Source organism: Rhinoraja longicauda, chromosome 19 (assembly GCF_053455715.1).
Source record: "Rhinoraja longicauda isolate Sanriku21f chromosome 19, sRhiLon1.1, whole genome shotgun sequence".
Classification (NCBI taxonomy): domain Eukaryota; kingdom Metazoa; phylum Chordata; class Chondrichthyes; order Rajiformes; family Arhynchobatidae; genus Rhinoraja; species Rhinoraja longicauda.
Genome location: NC_135971.1, coordinates 19075838 through 19102781, shown reverse-complemented (window position 1 = coordinate 19102781; position 26944 = coordinate 19075838). Strand labels below are relative to the sequence as shown.

The following is a 26944-nucleotide window of genomic DNA, read 5'->3' as shown; positions in this document are numbered from 1 at the left end:
CCTTACAGCGAATGCAGCGTCGGAGACTCAGGTTCGATCCTGACTACGGGCGCCGCCTGTACGGGGTTCGTACGTTCTCCCCGTGACCTGCGTCGGGTTTCTCCGAGATCTTCGGTTTCCTCCCACACTCCAAAGACGTATAGGTATGTAGGTTAATTGGCTGGGCAAATGTAAAACCCTCACTTTTCCTAGTGTGTGTAGGATAGTGTTAATGTGCGGGGATCGCTGGGCGGCGCGGACCCGCTGGGCCGAATGGCCTGTTTCCGCGCTGTATCTCTAAATCTAAATCAAAAAAATAATCTAAATGGCATCCCTCATGTGTGGGAGCTCAGCACTGCCTGCAAACTCCTTGGGAAAGAGTTGCTGTGATCTTCTCAGAGTTTGGAAAGGGGAATTTTCAGAGGCTTGTGGCAGTTTGTGTGAAATTCCCACTGTCGAGATGAGGGAAGTCCATCTCAGTTAATTGTGATTTGCGTTTTATGTCTTGCAGGAGGAAGCTGGTCGCAAGATGAGGTAGGATTGAAACACTGTATGGTTTTGTAGACCAGCTCAAAAACATGCTGATGCTCGATTGACAACCAGTCATTAAATATTTGCAGGGTTCGTGATGAAGTCAAACCATTGTCAGTTGTAGGTGGTACCTTGCCGATCGAAAGATTTGATAACCCGTTTTGGCTCAACACCGTATTTAGAGAAACAATTGATACTATCAAGCAAGGTAAAACGTCATCCCTTTCCATTGTTAGTGTTTGATATCTTTATTTAATACTGAGATGCAAAAGGTTGATGTTATTGATGAATTGAAGGGAAATTGAAATGTTGTTCTCGGACAGATTCATCTAAGCTGGGAAGCATCACAGAGTCAGAGAGCGATGCAGCTCAGAAACAGGCCCTTTGAGTGCACTCGCGCATGCCGACCAAGTAGCCCAACCAAGCTAGCCCCACTTGTCTGCGTCTGGCCCACATCCTTCCAAGTCTTTCCTATCCACCTACCTGCCCAAGTGTCTCTTAAATATCGTAATTGTACGTGCCTCGACCACATCCTCTGGCAATTTGTCCATACAGGAACTACCTACAGCTGCAAAAAGTATGTTTTTCAAGTGCCCATTAATATTTCCCCTCTCATCTGAAACGGAAGTCCTCTAATATTAGATTGGAAAAATATTTTGGCTATTCACTTTATCTGTGCACCTGATACACGTCTATAAACGTCAGCCTGATAGGCCCCAAAGACAAATGTCCCCACCTGTGCAATCTCTACTGACAAACCTTCCAGACCCAATAAAATCCTTGTAAATCTTCTTGCACCCTCTCCAGTTTACTAACACCCGCATTGTGTCAAAGCCTGCATTTAACATCCTGACATATGAAAGCATGAGCGACAAACACATTCTTTTCCACTCTGCGCATCAAGTTTCCATCTTCCATGGCACTGTGCCCCTGCACCCCGAGGTCTCTTAGTTCCGTAAAGCTCCCCATTTACTGTGTATGTCCTGCCCTGGTTTGTCTCAGCAAAGCGCATCGTCTCACCTTCACATACAATACAGAATACAGAGCCTTTATTTGTCATTCGGTACCGAGGTACCGAACGAAATTACGTTACCAGTAGTCACACAAAAAAAGAAACACAAGACACATAACCCCAACATAAACATCCATCACAGTGACTCCAAACACCCCCTCACTGTGATGGAGGCAACAAAACTTCCGCTCTCTTCCCCACGCCCAATTCCCCGCGGCCGAGCTGCACCGGGCGCTGAAACATCCCGCGGCCGAGCCGGGCGATGGAAGGCCCCGCGGCCGTACCGTGCGCAGCTAAGTCCCGCGGCCGAGCCGCGCCGGGCGATGGAAGGCCCCGCAGCCGAGCCGCACCAGCGATGTAAAGTCCCGCGGCCGAGCCGCGCCGGGTGATGGAAGGTCCCGCGGCCGAGCCGCGCCGGGCGATGGAAGACCCCGCGGCCGAGCCGCACCAGTGATGTAAAGTCCCGCGGCCGAGCCGGGCGATGCAAGGCCCCGCAGCCGAGCCGCACCTGGCGCTGAACCGTCCCGCGGCCGTACCGGGCGATGGAAGGCCCCGCGGCCGAGCCGCACCGGGCACTGTTAAGTCCAGCGGCCGAGCCGCACCGGGCGATGGAAGGCCCCGCGGGCGAAGTTAGGCCCCGCGTTTTTTCCCCCAGCGCAAACGGAGATACGACCCGGAAACCCCCCCACATATACACAGCTAACGATAGACTCTTTCGTACATCTAACACTAACAATTAGACAAGAAAAGAAGAAAGACAAACAGACTGCCGGCGAGCCGCAGCTGCAGGGCAGCGCCGCCACTTCACATGGATAAATCCCACCTGCAGTTCCTGAGCCCATTGGCCCAGTTCACAGGGATCCCATTTACTCTCAGGTAACCTTCTTCACTCTCCACAATGTCACCCATTTTGGTTTCATCTGCAAACTGACCAACCCTGCAACCTACATGCACACCCAGTCATTTATATAAACAAGGAGCAACAGTGGACTCTGTCTCCAGGCTGAAAAACAACCCTCTACCAACATCCTCTGTCTGCGACCTTCAGGTAAATGTTGTATTCCATCGGCAAGTTCACCCCGGATTCCTTGAGATTCAACCTTCCAGAGCGGCCTCCCATGTGGTGTGTAGAAGTTGCATCTCTCAGAGAGCAGTGGATATCTGGCATGTTGTGCACAGGGTGGTGGTGAAAAACTGAGTTATTGAATACGTGCAACTTGGCTACAAATAAATATTTGATAGATCGAAAATATAAGATTATGGGGAAATCACACAGAAGAGGAATTGGTGCCAGCTTAGATCAGCCATGATCACACTGAATGGAGGGGCAAGCCTGAGGAGCGGATCCTAATCCTGCTCCTGTTTACATCTATTCCTGTGTACCGATAAATTAACAGACAAACGGAGGAAATGCAGCAAAGATTAACAATACTTGTGCCTGGGCCAATGAGTTTGCTGTGCGGGGTAAGATTGAGTAGACTAGGCCTGTGTACTCGAGAGTTCAGGTGTATTGGAGGATGGTTCCCCTGTTTGAGGGGTCTGGAGAGCGGGCACTCTCTCAGAATGTGGGCCGCACCATGTAGCACAGAGATAAGGAGACATTACTGCACGCGGAGACTGGGGAACCTTTGGAATTCCCTGCACCAGTGGCTTTGGAGACCCAGTCATTCAGTGCTCTTGGAGCTGAGAGCCATGGTTGAACATCACAGATTCAGGCCCTTAGACGCATCGCGTCCATGACCACATTTTCCACTTTGTCCCGCCCACCTGACATCAGTATGAAGAAGGGTTTCGACCCGAAACGTCACCCATTCATTCTTTCCTGAGATGCTGCTTGACCTGCTGAGTTACTCCAGCATTTTGTGAAATAAATACCTTTGATTTGTACCAGTATCTGCAGTTATTTTCTTACATCATCCCCAGCGATACCAATCGATTTGCCCACATTGCATCGGTATTCTTCTACACCTCACCTATTTCATTACCTCAAATACAGTGATTATGTCTCACTCTACCAGCTCCTCTGTAGCATGTTCCAGATATCACCCACTCTCAGTGTAAAGAAAACCTAGATCTCCGATATTCTTTAAAATCCCTTGCTCTGAAGTTCAACCTGAGCTCCATTGTTTTGATATCACTGCATGCGAATGTTTAGATAATCTACCCTGCATCCTGCTGCAGACTTTGACAACCTTCCCCACTATCCACAATGTTTGCGTCCTCCACAAACTTGCTAATCACACCTCCCACATTCACATCCAATTCATGAACGTATAACATAAGCAACAAAGCATCTGCATCATCTGCATCATCTGTACCAGCATCTGCAGTTATCTTCTTATACATAAGCAACAAAGGTTGCAGCACCGACCTCTGCTGCACACCACCAGTCACAGACCTCCAAGCAGAAAAATCACCCTTCTACCGCTACCTTCTACCTCCAACCACCCAGCCAATTGTGGATCCATTTCACCAGCTCGCCTTGGATCCCACCTGCCTTCGCTTTCTGGACCAGCCTTGCATGCGGAACATTGTCAAGCCCTTCAGTGAAGTTCATATATTGGTTCACAATGAGATCAATGTGTTAGTTGTACACACCCATCAAATCCACCCGTGAATCCGCTCTCTTTCATCAACCCCACAACCACAAGTCCCCACCCATTCTGTCTAACACCTGACCATTCAACCTCTGCTTCCTTCCATGGCCCAAGCCACCCCTCCCTCTCTCTCACCTTCCACTCAACGAAACAGGAGCAGGTCATCTGGCCCCTCACGTCTGCCCCCATTCACTATGATCATGGCGACTCCGCCCCACACCCCTACCTCCTCAACCTCAAATTAGCACTCACTGAAATAAACAGCAAGTGAAATCAGAGCTGTCGATCCGTTCATTTTAACGCGTTAACCGCGTCCGTCAACGGAACAGAAATACTTCTGTGAAAATATAAAGATTGAAACAATTTCCCTTCCCGCGGGCTCCGCGGGTTCAGCAGCAGCCGCGGGCGGCGGGTCCTAAACTCGCCCCGAGTCACAACGCGGCACCAGCGGTGTTGGTGCGGACTTCAACAGCGGCGTAAAGGCGAGTATGGGGGGGGGGGGGGGCAGGTGGAGATGGGAGGGCGGAATGAAATCGGAAATTCCCTCCAGTGAGAGAAGGCAAAGTGAATATTGGAAATGGTAGATACAAGAAATCTGTTGAAATATAATGGGGGTTAAAAAAAACCCAAACAAAGTGCTGGAGGAACTCAGTGGGCCAGACAGCATCTGTGGAGGGAAATGGACAGACCACGCTTCAGGGTCGGGATTCTTGTTTGGTCTGAAGAAGGATTTCCAAGAGCTACATGTCTGTTATATCAGAGTGAATGAATTGGTGTTGATGTCGTGCGGAAGAGGGCGGTAAAGGTCTGACTCGGGAGGTGTAAATAGAAGGGAGGAATGAAATTGGAAATTACTTGAAGGGAGAAGAATAAAGCTGAATGTTGGGAATGGGAGATACAATGGGTCTCTCGGTGTTGTTGATGGCCATGTAGAACTAGAACAGGCTCTTCTGCCCACATAGAACGCGGAACAGTACAATGCCAAGCTAATCTCTGTTTCCTCTAGTTGCTCCGGTTTTCTCCCACATCCCGAAGACGTGCGGGTTTGCAGGTTAGTTGGCCCCTGTGAAGTAGCGCCTGGTGTATAGAGAGTAGATGAGAAAGTGGGATAACAGAGAACTGGTGTGAACGGGTGATCGATGGTCGGCGTGGATTCAGACCCTCCCCCACCCTGGTCGTTGTACTAGTTTCACTGTCGTCCTGGTGAATTTCATGTCCTGTAACTCGTTTTCACCGAGCTCACAGCCAACAATGGGCTGCTTCTTTTATCATCATTATTTGTTCACGTATCTTTCTTTCATTTGTTGAACATCTTTGTGCCACTGTCGATATCTTTCGTTTCTCTTTCCCAATCAGAAGAAGGGTCTCGACCAGAAACGTCTCCTATTCCTGTTCACCAGAGATGCTGCCCGACCCGCTGACCTACTCCAGATTTTTGTGTCTATATTCGGGGGTATCTCTGCACCAAACCGTGTTCTGTTAATCGGGAACAGGACTGTTTGCACTTCTTGGTTCTGCCACTGGATGGCAGCAACGCCACGCGGTGCGACCACAGACCAGCTGTAACTTTGAGAATTAACTTTGACAATTGCAGAAACCGGGGGAATCTGATTGAATAAGTGACTTTTGTGACCTGTTTACCACACCTGCGGCCCAAACGAAATGCATGGCTTAAAACGTTGAGGCTTCAAAATGTGGAATAGAAGCAAATATAGCCCCAAATACTCAGCAGGTCAGGCAGCAACAGCAAGGTGAAACAGATCTTATATTTCAGATCTAATACTGATGACGAATGGTGTTCAACCTGAATCATTAACTCCGTTTCTTTCTCTACATAAGCTAACCGGCATACTGACTATTTCTTGCATCTTACTGTACGTCTTCATTTTGGATTTTCAGCATCTGCGTTTTTATTTTAGTTTTTCCACTTCAATGGTCGATTGGAATGTGAGTCTGCCCATAAACTGCCAAGAAAAAAAAAACAGAAAGCCTTGGTGGCATTCAGCAGGTCGGGCAGTATACGGTATTTGGAAAGAGAAGACTTAATATTTCTGAGGAGCACTGGAGCAGCGGGAAGGGCCGCTGCCTCACAAGGCCAGGGACCCGGGTTCGATCCTGATCACGGCTGCTGACTGTAACACAGAAACAGAAAATCGGTGCAGGAGAAGGCCATTTGGCCCTTCGAGCCAGCACCGCAATTCATTGTAATCATGGCTGATCATCCACAATCAGTGACCTATGCCTGCCTTCTCCCCATATCCATTGATTCCACTAGCCTCTAGAGCTCCATCTAACGCTTTTAAATTCATCCAGTGAATTGGTCTTCACTGCCTTCTGTGGCAGAGAATTCCACAAATTCACAACTCTCTGGGTGAAAAAGTTTCTTCTCATCTCAGTCTTAAATGGCCTCCCCCTTTATTCTTTGACTGTGGCCCCTGGTTCTGTACTCCCCCAACATAGGGAAAATGTTTCTGTATGTAGATTGCCCAGTAGGAGGTAGTTGGGCAGGCAACGAAGTAGTTGGACAGATACATGGATAGGGCAGGTTTGGAGGGATATGGGCCAAACGCGGGCACTGCAGGTCGGTTGAAGAACCTAATGGTTGTGGGGGAGGAGTTGGGAATGTGAGCTATAATGAACCTGTCGGTTTAGTTGATGGCCACAAACAACTAGACCAGTCCCTTCGGCCCACATCAGACTACGCAATGCCTCTCCCGTATGTGCCTCTACCACCACTCCGGCAGGGCGTTCCAGGCACCCACCTCCCTGTATCATAAAACATGACCCGCACATCTCCTTGAACTTTGCCCCCACTGTGCTAAAATCCATGTCATCTCGTCAGAGGCGAGAAGGAAGGGGGCGGCGCGGGGGCGCCTGCTGCCTCGTGCGGCGGGACCTGGTTCGCCGCTGCGGGGAAATATAGACAGTTCCATAAACATCCCGCAACTTTGTCTGCCCCAGTAACGTGACTCTCTCTGTACTGCCTGGGGGAGGTCTGTATTTTACCGGATTACATGCAAAAGCAAAGCATTTCACTGTCACTTGGTTCATGTGACAATCGAGTATAATTGGCTCATTGAGTTGAATTCAAGTTTGCACATGAGACTGTTAAATAAAATAAGTGTTTGCTGTAGAAATAATATTATTGTGCAGCCTAATACAATGAACGATTCACGATGGGAAACACTGATGTATTTAGTTTAAGGGAATGAAATTTACCCGCAGCTTATTGCATATAACATCCACCTGCTGGTCAGGGCTGTGATTGACGGGGCTGAGCTCCGCCTCCCCTCAGCCGTGCCCCGATACTGCAAGAGAAAGGGAACGCGTTTTGAACCAGGAAGTAAAAATGGCTTCGAAAGACCAGGTCGGGAGTTGGACCGAGGAGATAGTTTGTCCCATCTGCCTGGATTTCTTCACCGATCCGGTTACACTGGACTGCGGGCACAACTTCTGCCGCTCCTGTATCACACAGAGTTGGGACAGGGAGGGGAGAAACTCCTGCCCGGAATGTAGAGAGGTGTTTACAGACCGCACCCTCAGGGTGAATCGGGCCTTGGCGAGACTGGCTGAGAAAGCTCGAACACTGAGCCTGAATCGGGAAAAAATTCCAGAGAAGGAAAGTAAACTTCACTGCGAGAAACATCAGGAAGAACTGAAGCTGTTTTGTGAAACTGACAAGAAGCTGATCTGCCTGGTTTGTCGAGATGCGCGGGAACACAGAGATCACCGCTTCATGCCGGTAGATGAAGCTGTTGAAATCTTTAAGGTAAAAGCAAACCGATTTTAATCACATCATTTTAATTCAATTTTTACTGTTCAACAATTTAATGTTCTGATTCCCAAACACAATTCCAGGATCAGGTGAAATCTTCCATCCAGTCTCTCACAAAATATAAATCAGGGATCCAGCAAATGGAGCAGCAACAGAAAGAGAAGATTTCTGGAGTTCTGGTGAGGCTTTTAAGTTTCGATTTCCTGATCTTGTGCAGGTTTGATCCCTGTGATACGTGTAATAACAGGGCAGCGCAGTGACACAAGTAGTGCTGCTGTCTCCTAGTTCTGGTGAGCGGGTTCGATCCTGACCTCGGGCGCTGCCCGTGTGGTTCACGCCTTCTCCCTGTGACCGCGGCGGATTCCTTCCACGTCCCCAACAAAGATACTAGAGGAGCAAAATGAACCGCTCCGTCGAAATCGCGTCTACTGAAGTGTAGTACGTAACGGAGCGGATCGTCCATCATTTTAGTAAGCAAAACCCGCCTTGCAGTGTAATCAGTGTTGTGAGGAACAGTATGTGAGATGATCCCATCAAAGTGCAGAAAATATCTCATCTATCAACTCACATTTTATTGTTATTTTTATTTTAAAATGTTTTCCCCCTGCTAAATTTCTCTGGTTTTATTTCCTTACTGTTTCTGCCCATGTCCCTCCCATCCTTCCTCTCCAGTCCCCTCTTTTGTGCCATTTCCCTTGTATTGCTCAAACACACACTCAGCACAAATTTAACTTATATATATATATAGATATGAATGTGTGTTTGTGTATGTGTGTTTGTGTGTGAGAGGCAAGATGGAGATAAATAGATCTCCAAGTTCCTTCTCGTGGATCAGAAGCAACTTTGATTTAAAGCAACACTGTATTTCTCTCTTCATCTTATTTTTCAAATGATGTACATAAACCATAAAGGTGATTCCACCTTTATGGTATATATATATGTCTAGTTTCTTTCTAGTGATTTCCTCTAATTATTTGTTGAGCAACCTTTTTACTTTCAATCTCTCTCTCTCTTTTTCTCTGATTTTATATTTGTGTATATATATATATATATATATATATATGTATATATATAAAATCAGTCATTCACACACTTCTCAGCACATGGTTCTCCCTATCATGATCACTGTTCTCTCACATACATTTCATTAGGGCCTACCCATACACATTCGCAATCAGTGACATCAAACTTATTTCCAGAAATCCTAATATTGTGAATAAAATAACTATGAACACATGTCAATATATTTGTTCATTATTTTCATTCTACATTAGTATAATAAAATGTAATGCTTACATACCTACACTTATACAGAAGTGTGAGAAAAGTGCCCTGTGAGAAAAGTGCGAGTCTTTGGCGAGGAGGCTGAGGTGAGGAGGTTACAATTGTTTTAAGCCTGAACTGTTTATAGACACAAGGTAATGGCGGAAAAGTTGGTGCAGTGTGTTTCCTGCAGGATGTGGGAAGATAGGGACGTCGCTGGAGCTTCTGGGAGCTACACCTGCAAGAACTGTGTCCAGGTGCAGCTCCTGAATGGACGTGTTGTGGAGTTGGAGAGGCAGTTGGATGACCTCAGGGCCATCCAGGAATGCGAGAGTTTCCTCGACAGGACCTATTGTGAGGCTGTCACGCCAAGGGTCCAGGTCGAGCGAAGGTGGGAGACTGTTTCAGGGGGGAGTGGACGTGGACTACAGGAGACCCCAGTGGCTGTGCCTATTGCAAATAGGTATACCCTCTTGGGAACTGTTGGGGCAGAAGACATTTCCAGTCCGAGTGGCGGACCTGTTGGCAAGGATACTCGACAGGGGAGACCGAAGTCAGGAAGAGCCGTAGTGGTGGGTGACTCCATCGTCCGAGGGATGGACAGAAGATTCTGTGGCAGCAGGAGGGACTTGAGGATGGTCTGTTGCCTCCCTGGTGCCAGGGTTCAGCACATCACGGACCGGCTTCAGAAAATCCTAGTGAGGGAAGGCGATCAACCTGAAGTCGTTGTGCACGTGGGCACAAATGACGTTGGGCGGAAGAGGAAGGAGGTGCTACAGCGGGAGTTTAGAGAGTTAGGGAAAAGACTGAGAAGTAGGACGTCGAAAGTGGTTATCTCTGGACTGCTACCGGTACCTCGTGCTGGTGAGGCCAGGAACAGAGAGATAGAGGGTATGAATTTATGGCTGAGGGGCTGGTGCAGAGAGCAGGGATTTAGATTACTGGACCACTGGGATCTCTTCTGGGCTAGGGGTGACTTGTACAAAAGGGACGGGTTACATCTTAACAGCAGGGGGACAAACATTCTGGCAGGCAGGTTTGCTAGTGCGACACCTGTGGCTTTAAATTAAGTAGTGGGGGGGAGGGGTTAACAAATTGGGAATATGAAGATGAGGTTAAAGGGAATACAGGAGATATTGCAGAAGACTCTCGGAAGAATGGGAACAGAAGTTCTAGAGGGGAAAAGAGATTAAGGGCAGGGCCATTTGTGACCGATGTGAGAGGGGAGGTAAATACAGAAGTTAAAGTGTTGTACTTAAATGCGCGTAGTATAAAAAATAAAGTGGATGAGCTTGAGGCTCAGTTAGTCATGGGCAAGTATGATGTTGTAGGGATCACTGAGACATGGCTACAAGAGGACCAGGGCTGGGAACTGAATATTCAGGGGTACACAACGTATAGAAAAGACAGACAGGTGGGCAGAGGGGGTGGGGTTGCTCTGCCAAAGAGGCGGAAATACTCTAAGGGGAGTAAGAGACACCTGTGGCTGACAAGGGAAGTCAAGGACAGCATAAAAATTAAGGAGAGGAAGTATAACATAGCAAAGAGAAGTGGGAAGACAGAGGATTGGGACTCTTTTAAAGAGCAACAAAAGTTAACTAAAAAGGCAATACAGGGAGAAAAGATGAGGTACGAGGGTAAACTAGCCAATAATATAAAGGAGGATAGCAAAAGTTTTTTTAGGTACGTGAAGAGGAAAAAAATAGTCAAGGCAAATGTGGGTCCCTTGAAGACAGAAGCAGGGGAATTTATTATGGGGAACAAAGAAATGGCAGACGAGTTAAACCGTTACTTTGGATCTGTCTTTACTGAGGAAGATACACACAATCTCCCAAATGTTCTAGGGGCCGGAGAACCTAGGGTGATGGAGGAACTGAAGGAAATCCACATTAGGCAGGAAATGGTTTTGGGTAGACTGATGGGACTGAAGGCTGGTAAATCCCCAGGGCCTGATAGTCTGCATCCCAGGGTACTTAAGGAGGTGGCTCTAGAAATAGTGGAAGCATTGGAGATTATTTTTCAATGTTCTATAGATTCAGGATCAGTTCCTGTGGATTGGAGGATAGCAAATGTTATCCCACTTTTTAAGAAAGGAGGGAGAGAGAAAACGGGTAATTATAGACCAGTTAGTCTGACATCAGTGGTGGGGAAGATGCTGGAGTCAATTATAAAAGACGAAATTGCTGAGCATTTGGATAGCAGTAACAGGATCATTCCGAGTCAGCATGGATTTACGAAGGGGAAATCATGCTTGACAAATCTACTGGAATTTTTTGAGGATGTAACTAGGAAAATTGACGGGAGAGTCGGTGGATGTGGTGTACCTCGACTTTCAGAAAGCCTTCGACAAGGTCCCACATAGGAGATTAGTGGGCAAAATTAGAGCACATGGTATTGGGGGTAGGGTACTGACATGGATAGAAAATTGGTTGACAGACAGAAAGCAAAGAGTGGGGATAAATGGGTCCCTTTCTGAATGGCAGGCAGTGACCAGTGGGGTACCGCAAGGTTCGGTGCTGGGACCCCAGCTATTTACGATATACATTAATGACTTAGACGAAGGGATTAAAAGTACCATTAGCAAATTTGCAGATGATACTAAGCTGGGGGGTAGTGTGAATTGTGAGGAAGATGCAATAAGGCTGCAGGGTGACTTGGACAGGTTGTGTGAGTGGGCGGATACATGGCAGATGCAGTTTAATGTAGATAAGTGTGAGGTTATTCACTTTGGAAGTAAGAATAGAAAGGCAGATTATTATCTGAATGGTGTCAAGTTAGGAAGAGGGGATGTTCAACGAGATCTGGGTGTCCTAGTGCATCAGTCACTGAAAGGAAGCATGCAGGTACAGCAGGCAGTGAAGAAAGCCAATGGAATGTTGGCCTTCGTAACAAGAGGAGTTGAGTATAGGAGCAAAGAGGTCCGTCTACAGTTGTACCGGGCCCTGGTGAGACCGCACCTGGAGTACTGTGTGCAGTTTTGGTCTCCAAATTTGAGGAAGGATATTCTTGCTATTGAGGGCGTGTAGCATAGGTTCACTAGGTTAATTCCCGGAATGGTGGGACTGTCATATGTTGAAAGGCTGGAGCAATTAGGCTTGTATACACTGGAATTTAGAAGGATGAGGGGGGATCTTATTGAAACATATAAGATAATTAGGGGATTGGACACATTAGAGGCAGGAAACATGTTCCCAATGTTGGGGGAGTCCAGAACAAGGGGCCACAGTTTAAGAATAAGGGGTAGGCCATTTAGAACAGAGATGAGGAAGAACTTTTTCAGTCAGAGAGTAGTGAAGGTGTGGAATTCTCTGCCTCAGAAGGCAGTGTAGGCCAGTTCGTTGGATGCTTTCAAGAGAGAGCTGGATAGAGCTCTTAAGGATAGCGGAGTGAGGGGGTATGGGGAGAAGGCAGGAACGGGGTACTGATTGAGAGTGATCAGCCATGATCGCATTGAATGGCGGTGCTGGCTCGAAGGGCTGAATGGCCTACTCCTGCACCTATTGTCTATTGTCTAATTTAACATATAATTGAGGGGGCCGGTGCAATATAGTGCTGACCCTCACTTTTGTGAAAAATGAGTTACAGGCATTGACACGATACTTACCCACTATCATACAACCTGTAAAAAAATCATATTTAAATTCAACCGATAAGTTGGTCAAATAACACAGGCACCTTCTTGTTTTTTTTGTGATTAATGGATTTTTCAAATGTAAATATCTCATAACGACCCATTTGTGGGTTAGCAGTATATTGCACCCCCTTCAATTTTACATCATTCAAAAATGAACTTCATAAAACAAGGATAACACTTTTTATTTCTGTCATTCATGGTAAGATTTACATCAATTTGTGTGCAAGATATACAGGGTTGCACTGTTTCGCATAACAGATAATTAATGAATGATCATGTCCTGATTTATACCAGCTCTTTACCTTCCTCCCCTTTTCTGACGAAGGGTCCCAACATGAAACATCACCCATCCTTTTTCGCCAGAAATGCTGCCTGACCCGGTGACTTACTCCACCACTGTGTCAATTTGAATTGGTTTCGTGCTTCTGTACCACATCAGGCAGCATCGATCATTTTAGTGGCTATCAAGGATTTTTAACTAACCAATTCACCAATTCAAATTTTCTTGGCTCTAAGTATAAAGTTAAATGTCTTTTCAATTATATTGTGGATAAAGTAGAGTTCTATTGTTTGCAAATGCCTAATCTCTGCTTCCATGACTTTTTTAAATTAAACCAAAAGAGATACAGCTCGTGGAGGTGAAAATAAAATTAACAGAGAAAGCAAAGAACAGTTCATTAAATATGATCAATTGGCCTGATACAGAAAGAGTGGATCTCTAGTGAAAATATTCAATCAGTAACATCCAAATTTTAAAGATCACGGAGCAGCAACTCTTCAAGAAATAGTTATAGATGTCAACTACCAACGCATCCAGGAAGTTGAACAAAAATAATTGTTTGCCAACATTTTATATACGAAGAAAAGTTGTAAACACAGCCCAGTCTGGCACACAGAATCTGCTTACTAAAATGGCGCTGAAATTTACCCATGACCTACAGTTTTTAGAATCGGGTGGTCTATCTTGCTCCTCTCGTATTTTTGGTCCCCAATACACGCTGGTTCAATGGTCAATCGGTGAATGTAACTTATCCCTGCGAATGTGGGTGGTGGGCGGATGAATGAGAATTAATGGGTACGTGAAAAGGAATAGGCAGCAGGGAATTAAAGTCATAAGGAACGGGAGTAAAACGGGGCCATTTGGCCCATCACATCTACAGCACCATTCAATCTTGGCTGACCTATCTCTCCTTCCAGACCACATTCTCATGCCTTCTCCCCATAGTCTCTGACACCTGTACTAATGAAGAATCTATCTATCTTTGCCTTAAAAATATCCATAGCCTTCTGTGGCAAACAATTCCACAGATTCACCACCCTCTGACTAAAGAAATTTCTATTTTCCTAAAAGAATGTCCTTTAATTCCGAGACTTTGACTTTGAGTCCTGGATTCTCCCATTAGTGCAAATATCCTCTCCACATCCATTCTATCCAAATCTTTCACTATTCTGTATGTTTCAATTAGGTCCCCCTCATTCTCCGAAACTTCAGCGGGTGCAGGCCCAGTGCTGACAAACGATCATCATAGGTTAACGTACTCATTCCTGGGATCATTCTTGTAAACCTCCTCTGGACTCTCTCTAGAGCCAGCACATCTTTCCTAAGATATGGTGCCCAAAATTGCTCACAATATTACAAATGCGGCCTTACCAGCGCCTTAAGGAGCCTCAACATTACATCCCTGTTTTTGTGTACAAGCCCTCTTAAAATAAATGCTGGCACAGAGTTTGCTTTCCTTACTATCGATTCGACTTGCAGATTAACCTTTTGGGAATCCAACACCAGCACTCCCAGGTCCATTTGCACCTCCGTTTTCTGGATTCTCACCCCATCTGGAAACTTACCTATGCTTTATTCCTACTCTAAAAATGCATGACTCCACACTTTGAGATATTGATGAAATATTGAGCTTCACCTTTCATTTCACAGGAACAGTCACACAACCTTCAGTCCAAGATCACATCCCAGTTTGCTGAACAGCACCAGATTCTCACTGACAAAGAGCAGCGTGTACTGGCAGATATCCGGGAGGAAGAGAAGAGGATTCTAAATGTAATGGAGAAAAATCTTCGAGAAATTGAAGAGAATTTAAATTCCATTCAGGAGGAACTCTGTAAGTTGCAGCAGCAGATGGATCAAAAGGACAGTGTGGTGTTTCTGAAGGTGAGGGGTTACACTACAGTCTGGTGAAGTGAAAGTGCAGTCACAAAATGGTGGGTGACTTTTCTGAAATAATTGCTGCATTTACCAGTAATTGAGAACTGGGTAAATGTTTCATCTGTTCCAGTTGTTGTTGTTCCCAAACTAATTGGCCTCCCACATTATCTATGGGATCTCACTACTGCCTGGCCGGAATGTAGAGAGGAGTTTGTATTCTGTAGAGCTCAAAACTACGACAGCTGATTCTATATCTGATCCTAAGGAACACGAATGGACAGAGGGCAGTAAATCTCTGGGATTCTCCAACCCACAGACTCTGAGAGGTTTAACCTGTTAGACGTATTTATAACAGAGGAAGATACATTTTTGAAAATTTGAGGAACTGAAATCAAAGGGAATGGGACAAAGCGGAGGCGTTCAGTCCTGGGCTAGATCAGCCATGACCACATTGTGGGGGTTAACATTGAAATCTAGAACGTGGTGCACACAGCAGATTGATCATCTATATCAATAGAAAATAGGTGCAGGAAAAGGCCATTCGGCCCTTCGAGCCAGCACCGACATTCAATGTGATCATGGCTGATCATTCTCAATCAGTACCCCGTTCCTGCCTTCTCCCCATACCCCCTGTCTCTGCTATCCTTAAGAGCTCTATCTAGCTCTCTCTTGAATGCATTCAGAGAATTGGCCTCCGGTCTCCCAGGTTCTACACACCGCTCTCTCATCTGGACAACCAGGGGGGCTATGTGAGGATGCTGTTCATTGACTTTAGTTCAGCATTCAACACAATAGTCCCCAGCAGACTGGTTGAGAAGCTGCTGTAACTGGGGCTTAGCACCCCTCTGTGTGCCTGGGTCCTGGACTTTTTCACCGCCAGGCCCCAAGTGGTCAGGATGGGGGAACACACATCTAGCTCCCTCACCCTGAACATAGGATCCCCCCAGGGCTGCGTCCTTAGCCCCCTACTATACTCCCTGTACACACATGACTGTGGGGCAGGTTCAGCTCAAACTCCATCATCAAGTTTGCTGATGACACTGTGGTGGTGGGCCGGATCTCCATCAACGATGAGAAGGCCTACCGGGAGGAGGTGGCTGATCTGGCACTCTGGTGTCAGGACAATAGCCTCCTCTTGAATGTCACTAAAACGAAGGAGCTGATTGTGGACTTCAGAAGGGCTAAACATCCAAGGACGTACACACCACTGGAGATAAATGGGTCTACTGTAGATAGGGTGAGCAGTTTTAAATACTTGGGAGTCCGCATCACAGAGGGTCTGACGTGGGCAACGCACATTGCCGCACTGGTGGGTAAGGCAAAGCAGCGCCTTTACCACCTTAGACAACTGAGGAAATTCAGAGTGTCTCTGAGGATCCTTCATTGCTTCTACTCTGGGGCTGTAGAGAGCATCCTGTCCGGCAACATTACAGTCTGGTTTGGGAACAGCTCTGCCCAGGACAGGATGGCCCTGCAGAGAGTAGTGCGTTCGGCAGAACGCACCATAGGAACTACACTCGTCCCCCTGCAGGACCTATACATCAGGAGGTGCAGATCCAGAGCAAGCAAGATCATGAGGGACCCCTGCCACCCCAGTAACGGACTGTTCCAGATGCTACGATCAGGCAAACGCCTCCGCTGTCACGCTGTGAAAACGGAGAGGATGACACGGAGTTTCTTCCCACAGGCCATCAGGACTGTCAACTTTTATAACCCCAGAGACTAAATTTTTGTCTACACTATAGTAACTTATTAACTTTATTTATATGCTGTAACTGTAATTCTTTTTTGTGCACAATCCGCAGGCACTGCCACTTTCATTTCACTGCACATCGTGTATGTGTATGAGACAAATAAATTTGACTTGACTTGACTTGACACTGCCTTCTGAGGCAGAGAATTCCACAGATTCACAACTCTCTGACTGAAAAGGTTTTTCCTGATCTCAGTTCTAAATGGCCTACCCCTTATTCTTAAACTGTGGCCCCTTGTTCTGGACTCCCCCAACATTGGGAACATGTTTCCTGCCTCTAACGTGTCCAACTCCTTAATAATCATATACATTTCGATAAGATCTCCTCTCATCCTTCTAAATTCCAGTGTATACAAGCCTAGTCGCTCCAGTCTTTCAACATATGATAGTCCCGCCATTCCGGGAATTAACCTAGTAAACCTACGCTGCATGCCCTCAATAGCAAGAATATCCTTCCTTAAGTTTGGAGAACAAAACTGCACACAGTACTCCAGGTGCGGTCTCACTAGGGCCCTGTACAACTGCAGAAGGACCTCTTTGCTCCTATACTCAACTCCTCTTGTTATGAAGGCCAACATTCCATTGGCTTTCTTCACTACCTGCTGTACCTGCGTGCTTCCGTTCAGTGACTGATGCACTAGGACACCCAGATCTCGTTGTACGTCCCCTGTTCCTAACTTGACACCATCAGCAGTGGGTGGTCACCTTGGGGGAATTTGCTCTGTTTGTTTTACCCACCTTTGTTCACCATAGAATGACATCCCATTCTACATCATAGACAGGCCATTCGGCCCATCCTCTCCAGTCAAGATTTCTGCTCAACTCAATGTCCCTCCCATCTACTCACCACATCCGGTAACAATACCTGGAATACCAGGAGCGCTCACTTGTTTATCCCGCTTGCCCTTAAATTATCTCTGCTGTTGGCTTCAGTCCCTCCAATACAAGTGAGGTCCATGTTCTCATGACTGCATTCCTTTCAGTATTTATTGAAGTCCACGTTACGTTTCAGCATTAATTTTTGCTCTCCCATCGATTAGAGATATTTCATCCCACCCCCCCCCCATTTAAATCCACTGCTAAACTTAAATTCTATCTTATCACTCCTGACATCTTCTCCAGATAAAATCCCGTGACCTGCCCAGTCTTTGCATTGAGCTCCACCCTCTCAGTTATGGCATAATTCTCAAGAACACTCCTTGTGCTTTTCCCCATCGTTATACATCTCTACGGCAATATCAGCTTTCTATCTGCATGGCTGCGGCGATAAGAGTTGGAAAATGGGAATTATCAGAGGGTTGGAGATCATTTTTCAATGTTCTATAGATTCAGGATCAGTTCCTGTGGATTGGAGGATAGCAAATGTAATCCCACTTTTTAAGAAAGGAGAGAGAAAACGGGTAACTATAGACCAGTTAGTCTGACATCAGTGGTGGGGAAGATGCTGGAGTCAATTATAAAAGACGAAATTGCTGAGCATTTGGATAGCAGTAACGGGATCATTCCGAGTCAGCATGGATTTACGAAGGGGAAATCATGCTTGACAAATCTACTGGAATTTTTTGAGGATGTAACTAGGAAAATTGACAGGGGAGAGTCAGTGGATGTGGTGTACCTCGACTTTCAGAAAGTCTTCGACAAGGTCCCACATAGGAGATTAGTGGGCAAAATTAGGGCACATGGTATTGGGGGTAGGGTACTGACATGGATAGAAAATTGGTTGACAGACAGAAAGCAAAGAGTGGGGATAAATGGGTCCCTTTCGGAATGGCAGGCAGTGACCAGTGGGGTACCGCAAGGTTCGGTGCTGGGACCCCAGCTATTTACGATATACATTAATGACTTAGACGAAGGGATTAAAAGTACCATTAGCAAATTTGCAGATGATACTAAGCTGGGGGGTAGTGTGAATTGTGAGGAAGATGCAATAAGGCTGCAGGGTGACTTGGACAGGTTGTGTGAGTGGGCGGATACATGGCAGATGCAGTTTAATGTAGATAAGTGTGAGGTTATTCACTTTGGAAGTAAGAATAGAAAGGCAGATTATTATCTGAATGGTGTCAAGTTAGGAGGAGGGGGAGTTCAACGAGATCTGGGTGTCCTAGTGCATCAGTCAATGAAAGGAAGCATGCAGGTACAGCAGGCAGTGAAGAAAGCCAATGGAATGTTGGCCTTCGTAACAAGAGGAGTTGAGTATAGGAGCAAAGAGGTCCTTCTACAGTTGTACCGGGCCCTGGTGAGACCGCACCTGGAGTACTGTGTGCAGTTTTGGTCTCCAAATTTGAGGAAGGATATTCTTGCTATGGAGGGCGTGCAGCGTAGGTTCACTAGGTTAATTCCCGGAATGGCGGGACTGTCGTATGTTGAAAGGCTGGAGCGATTGGGCTTGTATACACTGGAATTTAGAAGGATGAGGGGGGATCTTATTGAAACATATAAGATAATTAGGGGATTGGACACATTAGAGGCAGGAAACATGTTCCCAATGTTGGGGGAGTCCAGAACAAGGGGCCACAGTTTAAGAATAAGGGGTAGGCCAATTAGAACGGAGATGAGGAAGAACTTTTTCGGTCAGAGAGTGGTGAAGGTGTGGAATTCTCTGTCTCAGAAGGCAGTGGAGGCCAGTTCATTGGATGCTTTCAAGAGAGAGCTGGATAGAGCTCTTAAGGATAGCGGAGTGAGGGGGTATGGGGAGAAGGCAGGAACGGGGTACTGATTGAGAGTGATCAGCCATGATCGCATTGAATGGCGGTGCTGGCTCGAAGGGCTGAATGACCTACTCCTGCACCTATTGTCTATTGTCTATTGTCTATTGTTGTAGAAATGTGGAGAAATTCCCACTGTCTGGATGAGGACGTAACATCTCAGTCAATTGAGATTTGTATTTTATTTCTTTCAGGAGGAAGCTGGTCGCAAGCGAAGGTAGGACATGCTCTTGACGGAAACATTGTAAGTTTTTGTGGAACAGTTCAAAACATTTCTAATGCTCAGTTGATAAACAGCTGTTAAATGTTCACAGGGTTCATGATGAAGCCAAACCACTGTCGGTGGTAGATGATGCCTTGCCGATTGAAAAGTTTCATTGCCCTGTTTCATTCAACACGGCATTTAAAGAAACATCTGATGACTTCAAGCATGGTAAAGCTTATACCTTTTCCATTGTTCTTGTTTCTGACATCTTTAAGTAATGTATGTAGGAAAGAACTGCAGATGCGGATTTAAATCGAGGGTAGACATAAAATGCTGGAGTAAATCAGCGGCAGGCGGCATCTCTGGAGAAAAGGAATGGGCGATGTTTCGGGTCGAGACCCTTCTTCAATCTGAAGAAGGGTCTCAACCCGAAACATCGGCCATTCCTTTTCTCCAGAGATGCTGCCTGTCCCGCTGAGTTACTCCAGCATTTTGGGTCTACCTTCGATTGTGTCTATCTTTAAGTAATACTTAGATACAATGATTAAAGGTATTTTACGGAAATTGAAGATTTGATCTCCCACCAAGCTCATCTGCTGGGAAGCATCACAGAGTCAGAGAGATTTGGAACACAGCAACAGGCCCTTTGACTGGACTCGACCATGCCAACCAAGTTGCCCAACCACTTGCACGAGTCTGGCTCATATCCTTCCAAGTCTTTCTTATCCACATATCTACCTAATTCTCTGTGAACTGTTGTAATTGTACCTGCCTCGACCACTTCCTCTGTCAGATCATTCCACATCTACACTACCCACTGACTGAAAAACCTGCTCCTCAGGTCCTTTTTATTGTTTCCACTCTCACCTTAAACTGATGTGCTCGAGGTTTAGACTCTCCGACCTTGGGTAAAGTATTGTGGCTAATCACCTTGTCTGTGCATCTTATACACATTGATAATGTCACTCTGACAGGCTCCCAAGAAAAAATGTCCCAGTCTGAATAGTCTGTTCCAGGAATGAATAGATTAACCTATGATGAGCGTTTGTCGGCATTGGGCCTGTACTCACCGGAGTTTAGAAGAATGAGGGGGGACCTCATTGAAAAGTACAGAATAGTGAAAGGCTTGGACAGAATGCATGTGGAGAGGATGTTTCCATTAGTGACAGAGTCTAGGACTAAAGGTCATAGCCTCAGAATTAAAGTATGTACTTTTAGGGAGGAGATAAGGGGAAAAGTTTTTAATCAGAGGGTGGTGAATTTGTGGAATTCATTGCCACAGAAGGCTGTGGAGGCCAAGTCGGTGAATATTTTTAAGGCAGATATAGCTGGATTCTTGATTAGTACAGGTGTCAGGTTATGGGGAGAAGAATGGGGTTAGGAGGGAGAGATAGATCAGCCATGATTGAATGGTGGAGTAGACTTGATGGGTCGAATGGCCTAATTCTAATACTTTCACTTATGACATTATGGCCTTCTGACTGTCCAACTTCACCTGATCACCCAACCCTTCAGACCTGATGAAGTTGTTGTAATCCTTTTGCACCCACTCCAATTGACTAACAAACCCACCCTTCCCTCCACTTAATAAAACACAGGAGCAGGTCATCTGGCCCCTGGTGTCTGCCCCCTTTCCTTGTGATCACGATGACGCCACCACACACCTACCTCCTCTTTAACAACCTCAAATTACCGCTCACCTCAATATCCTCTGCCTCCATATCTGAATAACCCGCTTCATCCCCCATCCCCACCACAATCTTGCAATCCGTCTCACTCTCCGCACTCGTCCTCCCCGTCTACCCTCCCCCACCTCACGAAATTCCCCTCTCCATCCCTGGATAAAACATCCGGGGGAGATGTCTGTTGTCCACGCGCTGTGGTCGGGATGGAACCCCGGGCAAGGTTTCAGTTGTCCGCCCGCCTGTGCCTGAGGCCGAGCGGCCTCTCCCCCGGTCCCGGGGCCGCGCTGCCCGAGTCTCCCCCCGACCCCCGGGGACTCTCTGATTCTCTGCTTCTCCCCCCAGTCTCCGTCACCCTGGATGTGGAAACAGCGGGTCCGGGGCTCGAGGTGTCTGAGGATCGGAAGAGGGTGAGACTGTCCGGGACCGGGAAGAGTCTCCCAGACACCGGGAAGAGTCTCCCTGACACCGGGAAGAGGTTTACAGACAGGGCGTGTGTGCTGGGATCGGAGGGATTGACATCGGGGAGACAATACTGGGAGGTGGAGGTGGCGGGGAGTGCGGGCTGGAGTCTGGGAGTCGCCGCAGAGTCTGTGGAGAGGAAGGGACAGGACACACTGACCCCGGAGACTGAAGTCTGGAGCATCGCGCGGGGATGGGGTGGCGGGTTTGATGCATTCACCTCCCCTCCATCCCGTCTCCCCGCCCGTCCCATCCCCGGGAGGGTGGGAGTTTATCTCAGTTACGAGTCCGGAACAGTTTCATTTTACGACGCGGACACCAAGTCCCATCTCCACACCTTCACTGGGAATAAATTCACGGAGAAACTTTATCCTTTCTTCGGGACTTGGGATGGAAACTGGCTGAGAATCTGCTCCGGTTCCGCTCCGGGTGTGTAAAAGGGTCGGGTCCCGGGACCGGCGTGAGGAGCGGGGCTCAGGCTGTGGGGCAGAAACCCGGTGGACAACAGGTCGGCGCTGAACGGCTCCCATTTAATCCCCAAATTCCGCGTCGTAAAACCCCAGTGAGCGCGGAAATAAAACCAGGGGGAATGTAAATGTGGGAAGAGAGAAATAAACAGCAAGTGAAATCAGAGCTGTCGATCCGTTTATTTCAACGCGTTAACCGCGTCCGTCATCGGAACAGAAACACCTTTGTGAAAATATAAAGATTGAAACAATCTTTCTTCCCGCGGGCTCCGCGGGTTCAGCAGCAGCCGCGGGCGGCGGGTCCTAAACTCGCCCCGAGTCACAACGCGGCACCAGCGGTGTTGGTGCGGACTTCAACAGCGGCGTAAAGGCGAGTATGGGGGGGGGGGGGGCAGGTGGAGATGGGAGGGCGGAATGAAATCGGAAATTCCCTCCAGTGAGAGAAGGCAAAGTGAATATTGGAAATGGTAGATACAAGAAATCTGTTGAAATATAATGGGGGTTAAAAAAAACCCCAACAAAGTGCTGGATGAACTCAGTGGGCCAGGCAGCAGCTGTGGAGGGAAATGGACAGACCACGCTTCAGGGTCGGGACCCTTGTTTGGTCTGAAGAATGATTTCCAAGAGCTCCGGGTCTGTTACATCAGAGTGAATGAATTGGTGTTGATGTCGTGCGGAAGAGGGCGGTAAAGGTCTGACTCGGGAGGTGTAAATAGGAGGGAGGAATGAAATCGGAAATTACTTGAAGGGAGAAGAATAAAGCTAAATGTTGGGAGTGGGAGATACAATGGGTCTCTCGGTGTTGTTGATGGCCATGTAGAACTGGAACAGGCTCTTCGGCCCACATAGAACGTGGAACAGTACAATGCCAAGCTAATCTCTGTTTCCTCTAGTTGCTCCGGTTTTCTCCCACATCGCAAAGACGTGCGGGTTTGTAAGTTAGTTGGCCGCTGTGAAGTAGCCCCTGTTGTATAGAGAGTGGATGAGAAAGTGGGATAACATAGAACTGGTGTGAACGGGTGATCGATGGTCGGCGTGGATTCAGTCCCTCCCCCACCCTGGTCGTTGTATTAGTTTCACTGTCGTCCTGGTGAGTTTCATTTCCTGTAACTCGTTTTCTCCGAGCTCACAGCCAACAATGGCCTGTTTCCTTTATCATCGTTATTTGTTTACGTCTCTTTCATTTGTTCAAAATCTTTGTGTCACCGTCGATATCTCTCATTTCTCTTTCCCATGACTCTCAATCTGAAGAAGGGTCTCGACCCGAAACGTCTCCTTTTCATTTTCACCCGAGATGCTGCATGACCCGCTGACTAGGGGTGACTTGTACAAAAGGGACGGGTTACATCTTAACTGCAGGGGGACAAACATTATGGCAGGCAGGTTTGCTAGTGCGACACCTGTGGCTTTAGCCTAAGTAGTGGGGGGGAGGGGTTAACAAATTGTGAATATGAAGTTGAGGTAAAAGGGAATACAGGAGATATTGCAAAAGACTCTCGGAAGAATGGGAACAGAAGTTCTAGAGGGGAAAAGAAATTAAGGGCAGGGCCAATTGTGACCGATGTGAGAGGGGAGGTAAATACAGAAGTTAAAGTGTTGTACTTAAATGCGAGTAGTATAAAAAATAAAGTGGATGAGCTTGAGGCTCAGTTAGTCATGGGCAAGTATGATGTTGTAGGGATCACTGAGACATGGCTACAAGAGGACCAGGGCTGGGAACTGAATATTCAGGGGTACACAACGTATAGAAAAGACAGACAGGTGGGCAGAGGGGGTGGGGTTGCTCTGATGGTAAGGAATGATATTCATTCCCTTGCAAGGGGTGACATAGAATCAGGAGATGTTGAATCAGTATGGATAGAAATGAGAAATTGTAAGGGTAAAAAGACCCTAATGGGAGTTATCTATAGGCCCCCAAACAGTAGCCTCGACATAGGGTGCAAGTTGAATCAGGAGATAAAATTGGCGTGTCAAAAATGTAATGCTACGTTGGTTATGGGAGATTTCAACATGCAGGTAGACTGGGAAAATCAGGTTGGAAATGGACCCCAGTAAAGAGAGTTTGTAGAGTGCCTGCGAGATGGATTCTTAGAACAGCTTGTACTGGAGCCTACCAGGGAGAATGCAATTCTGGATTTAGGGTTGTGTAATGATCCTGATCTGATAAGGGGACTAGAGGTAAAAGAGCCATTAGGAGGCAGTGATCACAACATAAGTTTTACTCTGCAAATGGAAAGGCAGAAGGAAAAATCGGAAGTGTCAGTATTACAGTATGGTAAAGGGGATTACAGAGGCATAAGGCGGGAGCTGGCCAAAATTGACTGGAAGGAGGCCCTAGCAGGGAAGACGGTAAAACAGCAATGGCAGGTATTACTGGGAATAATGCAGAGGTTGCAGGATCAATTTATTCCAAAGAGGTGGAAAGACTCTAAGGGGAGTAAGAGACACCTGTGGCTGACAAGGGAAGTCAGGGACAGCATAAAAATTAAGGAGAGGAAGTATAACATAGCAAAGAGAAGTGGGAAGACAGAGGATTGGGACTCTTTTAAAGTGCAACAAAAGTTAACTAAAAAGGCAATACGGGGAGAAAAGATGAGGTACGAGGGTAAACTAGCCAATAATATAAAGGAGGATAGCAAAAGTTTTTTTATGTACGTGAAGAGGAAAAAAATATTCAAGGCAAATGCGGGTCCCTTGAAGACAGAAGCAGGGGAATTTATTATGGGGAACAAAGAAATGGCAGACGAGTTAAACCGTTACTTTGGATCTGTCTTCACTGAGGAAGATACACACAATCTCCCAAATGTTCTAGGGGACAGAGAACCTAGGGTGATGGAGGAACTGAAGGAAATCCACATTAGGCAGGAAATGGTTTTGGGTAGACTGATGGGACTGAAGGCTGATAAATCCCCAGGGCCTGATGGTCTGCATCCCAGGGTACTTAAGGAGGTGGCTCTAGAAATAGTGGAAGCATTGGAGATCATTTTTCAATGTTCTATAGATTCAGGATCAATTCCTGTGTATTGGAGGATAGCAAATGTTATCCCACTTTTTAAGAAAGGAGGGAGAGAGAAAACGGGTAATTATAGACTAGTTAGTCTGACATCAGTGGTGGGGAAGTTGCTGGAGTCAATTATAAAAGACGAAATTGCTGAGCATTTGGATAGCAGTAACGGGATCATTCCCAGTCAGCATGGATTTACGAAGGGGAAATCATGCTTGACAAATCTACTGGAATTTTTTGAGGATGTAACTAGGAAAATTGACAGGGGAGAGTCAGTGGATGTGGTGTACCTCGACTTTCAGAAAGCCTTCGACAAGGTCCCACATAGGAGATTAGTGGGCAAAATTAGGGCACATGGTATTGGGGGTAGGGTACTGACATGGATAGAAAATTGGTTGACAGACAGAAAGCAAAGAGTGGGGATAAATGGGTCCCTTTCTGAATGGCAGGCAGTGACCAGTGGGGTGCCGCAAGGTTCGGTGCTGGGACCCCAGCTATTTACGATATACATTAATGACTTAGACGAAGGGATTAAAAGTACCATTAGCAAATTTGCAGATGATACTAAGCTGGGGGGTAGTGTGAATTGTGAGGAAGATGCAATAAGGCTGCAGGGTGACTTGGACAGGTTGTGTGAGTGGGCGGATACATGGCAGATGCAGTTTAATGTAGATAAGTGTGAGGTTATTCACTTTGGAAGTAAGAATAGAAAGGCAGATTATTATCTGAATGGTGTCAAGTTAGGAGGAGGGGGAGTTCAACGAGATCTGGGTGTCCTAGTGCATCAGTCAATGAAAGGAAGCATGCAGGTACAGCAGGCAGTGAAGAAAGCCAATGGAATGTTGGCCTTCGTAACAAGAGGAGTTGAGTATAGGAGCAAAGATGTCCTTCTACAGTTGTACCGGGCCCTGGTGAGACCGCACTTGGAGTACTGTGTGCAGTTTTGGTCTCCAAATTTGAGGAAGGATATTCTTGCTATGGAGGGCGTGCAGCGTAGGTTCACTAGGTTAATTCCCGGAATGGCGGGACTGTCGTATGTTGAAAGGCTGGAGCGATTGGACTTGTATACACTGGAATTTAGAAGGATGAGGGGGGATCTTATTGAAACATATAAGATAATTAGGGGATTGGACACATTAGAGGCAGGAAACATGTTCCCAATGTTGGGGGAGTCCAGAACAAGGGGCCACAGTTTAAGAATAAGGGGTAGGCCATTTAGAACGGAGATGAGGAAGAACTTTTTCAGTCAGAGAGTGGTGAAGGTGTGGAATTCTCTGCCTCAGAAGGAAGTGGAGGCCAATTCGTTGGATGCTTTCAAGAGAGAGCTGGATAGAGCTCTTAAGGATAGCGGAGTGAGGGGGTATGGGGAGAAGGCAGGAACGGGTTACTGATTGAGAATGATCAGCCATGATCGCATTGAATGGCGGTGCTGGCTCAAAGGGCTGAATGGCCTACTCCTGCACCTATTGTCTATTGTCTATTGACCTACTCCAGCTTTTTGTGTCTATATTCGGGGGGCCGAAAGGCCTGTTTCCGTGCTGTATCTCTGCACCAACCCGTGTTCTGTTAATCGGGAATAGGACAGTTTGCACATCTTGGTTCTGCCACTAGATGGCAGCAACGCCACGTGGTGCGACCACAGACCAGCTGTAACTTTCAGAATTAACTTTGACAATTGCAGAAACAGCGGGAATCTGATTTAATAAGTGACTTTTGT

At 46.8% G+C, this 26944-nt stretch overlaps 1 protein-coding gene across 1 annotated transcript in view; it reads left to right on the top strand.

Annotated features, from left to right (window-relative positions):
* LOC144603164 (zinc-binding protein A33-like) overlaps window positions 1–26944 on the top strand; it is a 111052-nt gene that overhangs the window by 69449 nt on the left and 14659 nt on the right. The window contains exon 8 of the mRNA XM_078416332.1: window positions 19602–19624. Coding sequence (XP_078272458.1) covers window positions 19602–19624 — 23 coding nt within the window. The remainder of the gene's footprint in view (window positions 1–19601; window positions 19625–26944) is intronic.